Source organism: Bufo gargarizans, chromosome 6, assembly GCF_014858855.1.
Source record: "Bufo gargarizans isolate SCDJY-AF-19 chromosome 6, ASM1485885v1, whole genome shotgun sequence".
In the NCBI taxonomy this organism is placed as follows: domain Eukaryota; kingdom Metazoa; phylum Chordata; class Amphibia; order Anura; family Bufonidae; genus Bufo; species Bufo gargarizans.
In genome coordinates this window covers 362844391-362856700 of record NC_058085.1, presented here as the reverse complement: position 1 = coordinate 362856700, position 12310 = coordinate 362844391, and the positions used below count along the sequence as shown (strand labels likewise).

General features: G+C 43.4%; 1 protein-coding gene across 1 annotated transcript in view; it reads left to right on the top strand.

Annotated features, from left to right (window-relative positions):
* CLSTN3 (calsyntenin 3) overlaps positions 1-11086 on the top strand; it is a 43846-nt gene extending 32760 nt beyond the window's left edge. The window contains exons 9-17 of the mRNA XM_044299727.1: positions 979-1141; positions 2486-2637; positions 2778-2926; positions 3573-3799; positions 4029-4193; positions 4272-4417; positions 8746-8878; positions 8958-9148; positions 10289-11086. Of these exons, the coding sequence (XP_044155662.1) occupies positions 979-1141; positions 2486-2637; positions 2778-2926; positions 3573-3799; positions 4029-4193; positions 4272-4417; positions 8746-8878; positions 8958-9148; positions 10289-10369 (1407 nt within the window). The 3' untranslated portion in view covers positions 10370-11086. The remainder of the gene's footprint in view (positions 1-978; positions 1142-2485; positions 2638-2777; positions 2927-3572; positions 3800-4028; positions 4194-4271; positions 4418-8745; positions 8879-8957; positions 9149-10288) is intronic.
* Positions 11087-12310: the final 1224 nt, after the last annotated feature.

Below are 12310 nucleotides of genomic sequence, written 5' to 3'. Positions count from 1 at the left end.
TCACTCTCTCATTCCGTCATCCTTCCTAACTCCACCTGTCCCTCTCATCTTACCAACCTTATCTATCAAAACTCATCTCCAACCCTACCTACTCTTCCCCCCTTAGGTCCTCTTCCATCTCCTGTCCTTCTCCAGTTGTTTACTCTTTCCTCTTTACCTTCGAGTCCCTTCACTCTCCCATTTTTTCCGCCTTCACAACTCTTCCATTCTCTTCTAACCTGCTAACCTTGTCTGCTAACCTACTCACCTATCATCTCCATCTTCTCCAGTCTTCTCTTTTTCTCCTTACCTACATACTAGTTCCTTTGCTCTCTCCTTCTTCTCAGGTCACCTCCTCTCCCTACCTTACCAACTCATTGCTCATGTCTACTTGACCTGTTCCTTCCTTCTCTCCTAACCATCCCATTTCTTCTCTCCACCTTATCCACACATAACTCTTCTAGTTTCCTTACCGACTCATCCCTTCTCTTCATCTACTCTTATCCTCCCTTTAGCTACTCATCCATTTCCTCCACCTTCTCAAGTTGTCTCTTCTTTCCTCTTTACCCTGACAACCATTCTCATCCTCGCCTACAATTCCCATATTCTCTTCTTCCTCACTTATCCTCTTGCCTCACTTACCGAAACCCATCTTGGGTTACATGCTACCATTTTGCAAAGATTCAATTTATGCCATTGGGAGGCCAGTTATTCCTTGGCTGATGACTGTAAAAGACTCTAGTCAACAGGCAGTGGTCAGCACAATAGGGCCTGCCTTATAACATTGAATTTTACAAGCAGAATTGTAGCTTTCCGCCACCCTTACTCGTACCTCCTCCCTACCTCCTCCTTTACTCCCCGCCTTAGATCCTTCTTGCTCTCTTACCCAGCACTTATCTTCTTTCCTTCAACCTCTTTGCTTGCTTGTATGCTTGTTTTAACATTGTCCATCGCATTTGGACCCATTACCTCAATCTACATGTCATTTGTTTCTCTCAGGTTTGTGACGTGGAGTGGCATCATTATGCTCTGAGCCTTGAGTTCCCGACTGTATCCTTGTATGTAGATGGGGTGACTTATGACCCTGCACTCATGCATGATAATGGAGCCCTTACTTCTCCGAAGCGCCAGGCGAGGATGATGATCGGTGGCTGCTGGACGGGTAAGGAGTGATGGAAAACAATAATAAAGAAACTGAGTTTAGGAATCCTAGAAAGATAGGTGCAAAGAGTGGAGTACATGTAGGTTCTGCATGGATCTAACCTATCCAACCTGTACCCACATCTCCTCACATGTGCCTCACTCATATCTACAGAACCCACCTTAGCCCAAACCACATATTTAATACTCACAACCCTAATGAAACCTGAATATGGACCTACTTGGTTCCAATACATCATAGAGACATTGAGGCAAGGGGTCATTGGAGTCAATGCATTCCAGATCTATATCAGCGGATAGTGGCTTTTAGATATTTGGATGAGGTTGCACCCCCAAGCCCCCTTGTCCCTTCTAGGACACTTTCTATTGAGAAATAGTTGGTGGCACCTTCGGTTTTGCAACTGATCAACTGTATGGGAGCTCTCATGGCCATAGCTATCTTCAAGGGTTTTCCACCCGTGGGCACCACCCCTGAGAAGTGATATAACAAATTTAGGGTATAATGTGCTGCTATAAACATGTGTTGTTTTCTTTTAACGATTTCCGTAAAAGTGAATGATGGTGAAACATCAAGAATAGAGATGAGCGAATTTCATGTTATGAAATTCGTTCACGCTTCGTTTGGTGGTAAAAGCAGAATTGCGTTTTGGATTCTGTTACCAAGGACCATAACGCAATTCTATGATGGAATCCATAAGGGAATACCTTTAGACGGATCCGTTTTGCAGCCCATAGACTTCTATTATGACGGAATGAATAACGGAATGCCTCTAGTGATAGAATTGCGTTATGGTCCGTGGTAACGGAATCCACAACGCAATTCTGCTTTTACCACCAAACGAAGAGCGAACGAATTTCAAAATATGAAATTCGCTCATCTCTAATCAAGATCATCAGGTAGGATCCAAAATGCCACATTACATTAGGCTGAAGCCCAAACTGGAAACTGTTGGTCCACAGGAGACGATGCTTAAAATTCAGTCCACTTGCAACAGAAATTTTGGCTCATTAAGTCACATGATACAATTTTCATGTAATTTAGGTATTGTGACTTTCTTCTTTCCCTACATACTGTAGTGGAAATGCTGTAAGACCCTTCTGTTACCATTGTAGTTGCCCAAAGACTTCACCGACGTCTGTGCGCTCCATATAGTTGGTGGTCACCGTTGGTCAACTGGAACTGTTGGTGGTCAATGTATATGAGCGCCCCAGACATTGTGTGAGATTCTTGTACAACGCCCATTAGGCAATGGTGCCCATGATGTAGCAACATGTTGAAGAAGTCCTCAGCCTTCTCCTGCTGGAAGCTTGTAGGACACACTTTCTTCACCTTTCTTGTACTCAGGCTCCACCGTCGGCCGTTTCCTGCACGGTTATGTCTCTGGACTGTCCCTGCGCCTGGGTACAGTGGATTCTCGGGAAGTGATTGATTGTCTATATGCCTGCAAGGAGGGCCTCCAATACACCGACTTTGACAGCCTTGGGAAAGGAATGAAGGTAATGCAACTGATATAAGATTGGTAGATGCCATGATTACTTATTACTATGTCCATACATATAGTATATACTGGAATTCTATAGTCTGTCACCCAAGTATGGGGTGGTCAATATAAGACCCTTTTCACATCATTCCTCAGGTCCATGTCAATCCTGCTCAATCCCAATTGACCCTGGAAGGGGATGATGCCCCGTCCTTCAGCCGAGCTCTGCAGCATGTAGAATACCTCAACTCTTTACAGTTTCCAACACCAGGGGTGAGACCCCTTAAACTGCAGACAACAGTGAGGTGGGTGCTCTCAGGACACGGCCAACGTCATTAGATCAACCATGACCAATTGATTCGCCTCTGTGGTATACCCTATGGATGTAGCAATTGCAGCTGTAATGGGAGGCTGGTAGTGTTGGACTGGACCACCATAGGACTAATAGATCATCAAATGGGCTTGGGTTTTGATAGAAGAGTCCATGTTGACTATCAGAAGACGACATAATATGAAGAAGACTTTGGAACAGATCTCTTGTCTGGTCTATCAATTTTTTGGGTAGTAATTCAATCACTTGCATCTTGATGTCATTGTATATGGCAGCATGTGAGGTCGTAAGTAGTAAAATACTTAGTTCTGGCTGTTTCTCTAGTACAAAGCGTCTTTTCCAGTTGTGCCCTATTTATACATACCTATTGCCACCACTAGAGGGCTCTGTAGGAGCCAAGCTCTCTACACATCACCCTCTAGTGGTGGCAAGAGGTAGCTGAGATTTCTACAAGTAGATGGATTAAATAGGAGAACAATGGTCAGTACTGAAAAAAGCAGAGCACCATAATCTTATCAAGTACCTGAGAAAACTCTCCAGATCCTCTAAGCTGCTTGCTATTTTTTTAAGATTAGGTGAATCACTCATACCCTTTAAGTTCTGTGTGTCTCTTTCTCCAGGTGTCTCACCGATGAGGGATGTCTCACTATACCTGATCTAGATGGGTACCTTGTGGTACTGCAGCCTGATGCTCCACAGGTCCAACTAGCTGGGTCCCCTCGGTCAGCACACCCTGTGTCTGACTTCCAGGGGCCCCTAGGTGTTCCTATATTTCCAGACCTGAGGATTACCTGCACTGTTTCTCATAACGTATCTCCCAACAAGCTGGAAAGAGCTCCACGATCAGGTGGGTGACATCTCTAGATCCTACCCTATGGTCTCCAACTTGCACTGCCTCTTATTGGCTTGGGGTGTAAATTGTGGTGGAAAAATCCTTTGTGCATTCCGCCTCAAATCTGCTGCAAAATCCTCAAAAATTTGTGCCCAAATCAGATTTGCTGAAGGTTTCACCCTATCCTTTGCAAAGAGTGAAATCTGCAGCATTGATTTTCCATCCTGTGCCTCTGTGTATCTAGATGTGCAGTCTCCTGATGGAATTGAGTGCGCCCTGGAGAGATGTGAGATAGGAGTCGTGGGGGAGGATCTGAACCCAGAATATGAAAGCCTGTCCCTGGATGTCTCCTCCGCATGGCAGCGCGGGCTTGAGACCGAGAACAGCTCCCGGAGTCTGCGAATTACAGGTAATGGGTCTTTCTAATAGAATCAGATACCCAGACCTCACTGTAGCATGGAATCCCTGAAATGTCTGTCTTATCCAGGCGTCCAGAATGTAGCGGTGTATGAGGATATCCTGCGCAGTGTCAGTTACCGCACAGCAGCCAGGGCCTCATTGTATGCACGAAAATTTCATGTATCCTGCAGTGAGATGAATGGAAGATATATAAGCAACCAGCTCTATACTGAGGTATGTATAAAACTACTGCACTGCAGAGATGTCATATACAGAAGCCGAAGTCATCCCACTGAGGGAGTGGGGGAAGGGAAATGACACAATTAACCAGTATGCACTTTTTACACCAACTATAATATTACTATGTAGGTGAACATAAGTACTATAATACTGACCCCTACGTACAAGAATATAACTACGATAATACTGCCTCCTATGTACAAGAATATAACTACTATAATACTGCCTCCTATGTACAAGAATATAACTACTATAATACTGCTCCTATGTGCAAGAATATAACTACTATAATACTGCTCCTATGTACAAGAATATAACTACTATAATACTGCTCCTATGTACAAGAATATAACTACTATAATACTGCTCCTATGTACAAGAATATAACTGCTATAATACTGCCCCTATGTACAAGAATATAACTACTATAATACTGCTCCTATGTACAAGAATATAACTACTATAATACTGCTCCTATGTACAAGAATATAACTACTATAATACTGCTCCTATGTACAAGAATATAACTACTATAATACTGCCTCCTATGTACAAGAATATAACTACTATAATACTGCCTCCTATGTACAGGAATATAACTACTATAATATAGCCCCTATGTGCAAGAATATAACTACTATAATACTGCCTCCTATGTACAGGAATATAACTACTATAATACTGCTCCTATGTACAAGAATATAACTACTATAATACTGCTCCTATGTACAAGAATATAACTAATATAATACTGCTCCTATGTACAAGAATATAACTACTATAATACTGCTCCTATGTACAAGAATATAACTACTATAATACTGCCTCCTATGTACAATAATATAACTACTATAATACTGCTCCTATGTACAAGAATATAACTACTATAATACTGCTCCTATGTACAAGAATATAACTACTATAATACTGCTCCTATGTACAAGAATATAACTGCTATAATACTGCCCCTATGTACAAGAATATAACTACTATAATACTGCTCCTATGTACAAGAATATAACTACTATAATACTGCTCCTATGTACAAGAATATAACTACTATAATACTGCTCCTATGTACAAGAATATAACTACTATAATACTGCCTCCTATGTACAAGAATATAACTACTATAATACTGCCTCCTATGTACAGGAATATAACTACTATAATATAGCCCCTATGTGCAAGAATATAACTACTATAATACTGCCTCCTATGTACAGGAATATAACTACTATAATACTGCTCCTATGTACAAGAATATAACTACTATAATACTGCTCCTATGTACAAGAATATAACTAATATAATACTGCTCCTATGTACAAGAATATAACTACTATAATACTGCTCCTATGTACAAGAATATAACTACTATAATACTGCCTCCTATGTACAATAATATAACTACTATAATACTGCTCCTATGTACAAGAATATAACTACTATAATACTGCTCCTATGTACAAGAATATAACTACTATAATACTGCTCCTATGTACAGGAATATAACTACTATAATACTGCTCCTATGTACAAGAATATAACTACTATTATACTGCCTCCTATGTACAAGAATATAACTACTATAATACTGCTCCTATGTACAAGAATATAACTACTATAATACTGCTCCTATGTACAAGAATATAACTACTATAATACTGCTCCTATGTACAAGAATATAACTACTATAATACTGCCTCCTATGTACAAGAATATAACTACTATAATGCTGCTCCTATGTACAAGAATATAACTACTATAATACTGCCTCCTATGTACAAGAATATAACTACTATAATACTGCTCCTATGTACAAGAATATAACTACTATAATACTGACCCCTACGTACAAGAATATAACTACTATAATACTGACCCCTACGTACAAGAATATAACTACTATAATACTGCTCCTATATACAAGAATATAACTACTATAATACTGCTCCTATGTACAGGAATATAACTACTATAATACTGCTCCTATGTACAAGAATATAACTACTATAATACTGCTCCTATGTACAAGAATATAACTACTATAATACTGCTCCTATGTACAAGAATATAACTACTATAATACTGCTCCTATGTACAAGAATATAACTACTATAATACTGCCTTCTATGTACAAGAATATAACTACTATAATACTGCCTCCTATGTACAAGAATATAACTACTATAATACTGCCTCCTATGTACAGGAATATAACTACTATAATATAGCCCCTATGTGCAAGAATATAACTACTATAATACTGCCTGCTATGTACAAGAATATAACTACTATAATACTGCCTTCTATGTACAAGAATATAACTACTATAATACTGCTCCTATGTACAAGAATATAACTACTATAATACTGCTTCTATGTACAAGAATATAACTACTATAATACTGCCTCCTATGTACAAGAATATAACTACTATAATACTGCCTCCTATGTACCCCCTAGATAACTACTGTAATACCAGAATATGGAATGATTGAAGTCATTTCTGTGATTCTACCTTAATTTGTGTCTGATTTCCTGTTGCTGTGAAGCTCTAGCTTTAGAACAGAGAAGCTTGGACTGAATGCGACGTCGCTGGGCACAGAGCTGCTGTATGTGACTATTATACATCAATATACAGTGACTGCGTGCGTCTATGAGCGATGTACCGGTGGCTGTTGATAAAAGATCCACAGCAAGGCCTCTTGCACACGACCGTATGGCTTTTTCTGTGTTTTGCGGTCCGTTTTTCACGGATCCTTTGTTCCGTTTTTTTGTTTCGGTTGTGTTTCCGTTTCTGTTCCGTTTTTCTGTTCCATTTTTCCGTATGCCATATACAGTATACAGTAATTACATAGAAAAAATTGGGCTGGGCATAACATTTTCAATAGATGGTTCCGCAAAAAGGGAACGGATACTGAAGACATTTTTGCGGACCAATTGACTTGAATGGAGCCGCGGAACGTGATTTGCGGGCAATAATAGGACATGTTCTATCTTTCAACGGAAAAATGGAAATACGGAAACGGAATGCATACGGAGTACATTCCGTTTTTTTTGCGGAACCATTGAAATAAATGGTTCCGTATACGGAACGCAAAAACCGGTCGTGTGCAGGAGGCCTAAGGAGGCCGACAATAGACAGTCATCCTCTCCTAGCAGCGCTGCCACTTCATCCTAACCATCAGCATTGTTAGCACTTCATAGTATACAGGGGCCCTATAGGCAAGGGGGCCCCAATCACTACAAAAATGGACCCTAGTCTAAGGCCTGTTTTACACTGGCATCACTCACTCCGGCAGGGAACAGCCTGTCGGATCCATGACCACAGTGTACATCAGTGAGCTGCCTGAAGTCCGTCCAGCCCCATTCACTATAATGGGGAGCGGCGTAGATCCGCAAATATGCAGAGAGGCGGACGCTGTGCGCAGCAAGAGTCACATTAAAATCGGAAAAATTCTCCAGAAACCTGCTGCTTCTATTACCGACCCGATTTCTAAAAGATGTCTCCCCGATGTAGAGCAGCTGATGCTGCGATCATTGTTTTGTTTTAAAGCTTAAATTGTCATCTCACATCTCTAGATGCTACACAGCCTGAGATATTAAGGGTTAAAGCAGCCCTCCTCACCTCAGCCTGCAGCCAGAGTTCTGCTGGGGCTGAACTGTATGTCCTTCCCTCTGTTAGGGGGTTAAAGGGGTATTCTCGTCTCAGGCTAGGATATGCCCCCAATATCTGATAGGTGCAGAGCCCGCAAAGCACCGGATGGAGCACTGCGCATGTGCGGCCACCCTCTCCATTCATTCCTATGGGAGCGCTGACGGAAATAGCCCAGCCAGTTCATGGCTATTTTCGGGCCTCTCATAGAAATGAACGGAGGGCAACCGCGCATGCATGGTGCGCCCTCTGGCACTTTGCGGGCACCGTTCTCTGAGGTCGGACCCGCAGCACCAGGTGCAGATGGGTGTAGAATATGCTGCAAGGTACAATTCTATGTAGAGCGTGTGATACTATAAGGTTCCTCCCTTGCATCTTCGGATTGCTTCACACTAGGCAAGGTTGTAAAATCATGCAAAGCATTGTGCTCTATATGGTGTGCAAGTTCCAAATTCAGCGCCCAGCGGCCCCAACGCAAGATCCGCGCCCAACCATTACATGCAGTTTACTGGTTCTGTATTTAGAATGAGACATCGCCATCTGCTGGTGGTTACGTGTGTTACATCCCCTATAATAAAATACATTGGGCACATACATTACTATTGATTATACATGTAGCCTTGAATCTACACATGTGATCTTCTCCCGTTTTTCGCTGCAGGTTGACGTGTTACACGGGATTCACGCCATCTCCCCCAGTCACCTCCAATCTCCTCAGCAGTTTATTCACAACATGCACCAGGCCCCCGCGGAGTTATCAGGCCACGCTCTGGTCAGCGCCAACCGCAGCTCGGGTAAGTGGCCGTGAAATGCACGCGTGGTCGCCCCCTGCTGGTGACCATGGTAGGTGTCATAATCTTTTCTTCTTCGTAGTGTTTCCGGGCGTTGCCATGGTCATCATTGTTGTTTGCATCGGTTTCTTGGCCCTGATTGTTACTCTGGGGCTCTCGAGGATACACAATGTGAGGCAAAGAGGATCCGAGGGGGCGGAGATAGAGGCAGCCAATCAGCGTGACCCATTCTGGGAGGACTCCGCGATGACCATAACTGTGAACCCAATGGAGGTCAGTAGAACATAAAGGAAAGGGGTCAAGTAACGTTTTAATATACTTTGTGCTCCAATTCTGCACCATCCCTGCTTGCTGACAGTGAATGGAAACAGTGTAGCTCATAGTCAGAGACCCACAACCTAGTTCTGCTCACACAGCTCTTGCATTTGTTGCAGTTTATGAGCAAGAAGCAGTTCTGAAGTCTACACTGATACATTGTAACAAACTGCAGCTGTAAAAAAGGACAGGACTGGTTGCATCCAAATTTCCAGTCTGAGGCTATGCTCGCACTTTATCTGTTGTGTGTAAGATTCAGACTAAGAATCTGCAGCTTACATATCAGGATGACCCCCAGATTTCTGCCGCGGGCCCGCACTCACATTAGCCATATTCCATGCAGATCCATGTGAACAGGCGTTTAGGATAGATTTTGTCCTGCGCGGATCCAAACCACCATATACATCAATGCACACATACGTATTTGCCACTATTCATGACTCCGCACAAGGTCTCCATGGCAGATGACTGCCTTTCATCATAATCTCTCAGTAGTGCAGCCTCAGGCTTCGGGCCTGTAACTACGACTGATCATATCTCAGCTCTTAAGAAATGGTTACTTTTGTGATGTGTATTAGAGGGCATCTGTCAGCAGTTTTGTACCTATGACACTGTCTGACCTGTTCCATGTGCACTTGGCAGCTGAAGACATCTGTGTTGGCCCCATGTTCATATGTGCCCACATTGCTGAGAAAAATGATGTTTTAATATATGCAAATGAGCAGCTAGGAGCAACAGGGGCGTTACCATTACACCTAGAGGCTCTGCTCTCTCTGCACCTGCGTTTCCTCTCCACGTTGACAGGACCAGGTGTGATGATGTTTTCACTGCCTGGTCCTTTTAAAGTCCAGAGGGAGCAGCAGTTGCAGAGAGAGCTGAGCCTCTAGGTGTAACGGCAACGCCCCCGTTGCTCCTAGCGGCTCATTTGCATATATTAAAACATAATTTTTCACATATGAACATGGGGCCAACACAGATGCCTTCAGCTAACAAGGTCACATGGAACAGGTCAGCCGGTGTCATAGGTACAAAACTGCTGACAGATGCCCTCTAAAGGACCTTGCTTAGTATGCATCTTCACTGTCCTCTCCCCTTTAGTCTTTGCAGTCTGGCGGCTTGGTCCCGGCCCAGAAATCATCTGTCTCGGAGAAGGAGGAGCCAATTGAGGAGTCACCTTGAGAGTCGTCTCTTTTGACAGCCGTGCGTCCGTGTACTTCTCGCTTATGTGTCATCCCCACCATCGTCTGGTGTGTATGCCACAGCCTGACACAACTGTGCGGTGTGCGCCACTTCTGACTGCGCTCTTCTGCTACTTCTCCGACACTCTAAGCGACGAGTGCAACGTAAAGACACTCAGCCTGGGACATGTCCCGCCATCTTCTCCTCTCTCTGGAGCGTGTGTCACAGCCTGGCTGTCTCTTGAAGAGCGCCACCCACCCCGACGCTGGCTGGGTTGTGTATCACGTCCACAGTGTCTGTCCTTCCGGATGCCTCCCCCTCGTTTACGTTACCATTTCTCAGGGGAAACCTCGCCGCCGCTCCTCCATTCCGTGTTTGTAACCGTCTCATGTGATGTTTTTACATTGGGTCCCTGAGAGGCTGCTACCGATTCCCTTCTGGTCCACTACACCCCCTCCCCCCATCTCATTTCTGGGGTTCAGCTTTACTCCATCCCCAGAGACTTAAAGTACTGAGAGCGAGAGAGCGACCGCTCAGTACCGAAATAGTCCTCAAAAATGGCCGACAACCTATAGACACGAGGGCACGAGGCCGCTCATCTCACCCCAACCCCCAAAAAGTTTTTTTTTTTCCAACCAGACCTTTCCTTTTGTTCCTATTTAAAGTGTTATCCCCTTCCTGTCTCCTCCCCACCGCGCTCACGTCTCTGCCCCTGTGAAGGGGCGCTCGGATAATGGGGGTCACGACAATGAATGAAATAACACTGATCTCTGGTATAAATATATATAAAACTATATAAAAAACAATATATAGAGAACACAGCGGCTCGCTTTATTTTTTGGACTATGTCTGTGTATCTAGTATTAAAGGGGGACTCTGAAGAAGGTCCATTCATCTCTTTGGGACTGTCTGAAGTAGCCAAGAACTGTACTCCGCTGCCTCCAACAGTCCCATAGAGAATGAATGCTTGACCTCCATTCATTTCAGGGGTATGGGCCGCCCACCGGCTGGAGCCCACAGATCTAACAGCTCTGCCCTATCCTGTGGGTAGAGAATAATTTCATCTAACGGGCATAGCCGATGAACTTATGGCAGTGCAGCTTCCCTGGCAAATACCTGCCCGAGTGAGTGACTACCATTATAGAGCAGGCACCTACACGACCAGCAGTGTTATCTGTAATGGATAGTACTATAATACAGTATATTACTGAGACTGTATTATACTCCAGAGCTGAACTCACTATTCTGCTGTGTAAATATATAACAAAATAAGTAATGTACAGTACACACCAAAAGTTTGGACACACCTTCTCATTCAAAGAGTTTTCTTTATTTTCATGACTATGAAAATTGTAGATTCACACTGAAGGCATCAAAACTATGAATTAACACATGTGGAATTATATACATAACAAAATAGTGTGAAACAACTGAAAATATGTTATATTCTAGGTTCTTCACCTTTTGCTTTGATTACTGCTTTGCACACTCTTGGCATTCTCTTGATGAGCTTCAAGAGGTAGTCACCTGAAATGGTCTTCCAACAGTCTTGAAGGAGTTGCCAGAGATGCTTAGCACTTGTTGGCCCTTTTGCCTTCACTCTGCGGTCCAGCTCCCCCCAAACAGTCTCGATTGGGTTCAGGTCCGGTGACTGTGGAGGCCAGGTCATCTGGCGCAGCACCCCATCACTCTCCTTCATGGTCAAATAGCCCTTACACAGCCTGGAGGTGTGTTTGGGGTCATTGTCCTGTTGAAAAATAAATGATGGTCCAACTAAACGCAAACCGGATGGAATAGCATGCCGCTGCAAGATGCTGTGGTAGCCAGGCTGGTTCAGTATGCCTTCAATTTTGAATAAATCCCCAACAGTGTCACCAGCAAAGCACCCCCACACCATCACACCTCCTCCTCCATGCTTCACGGTGGGAACCAGGCATGTAG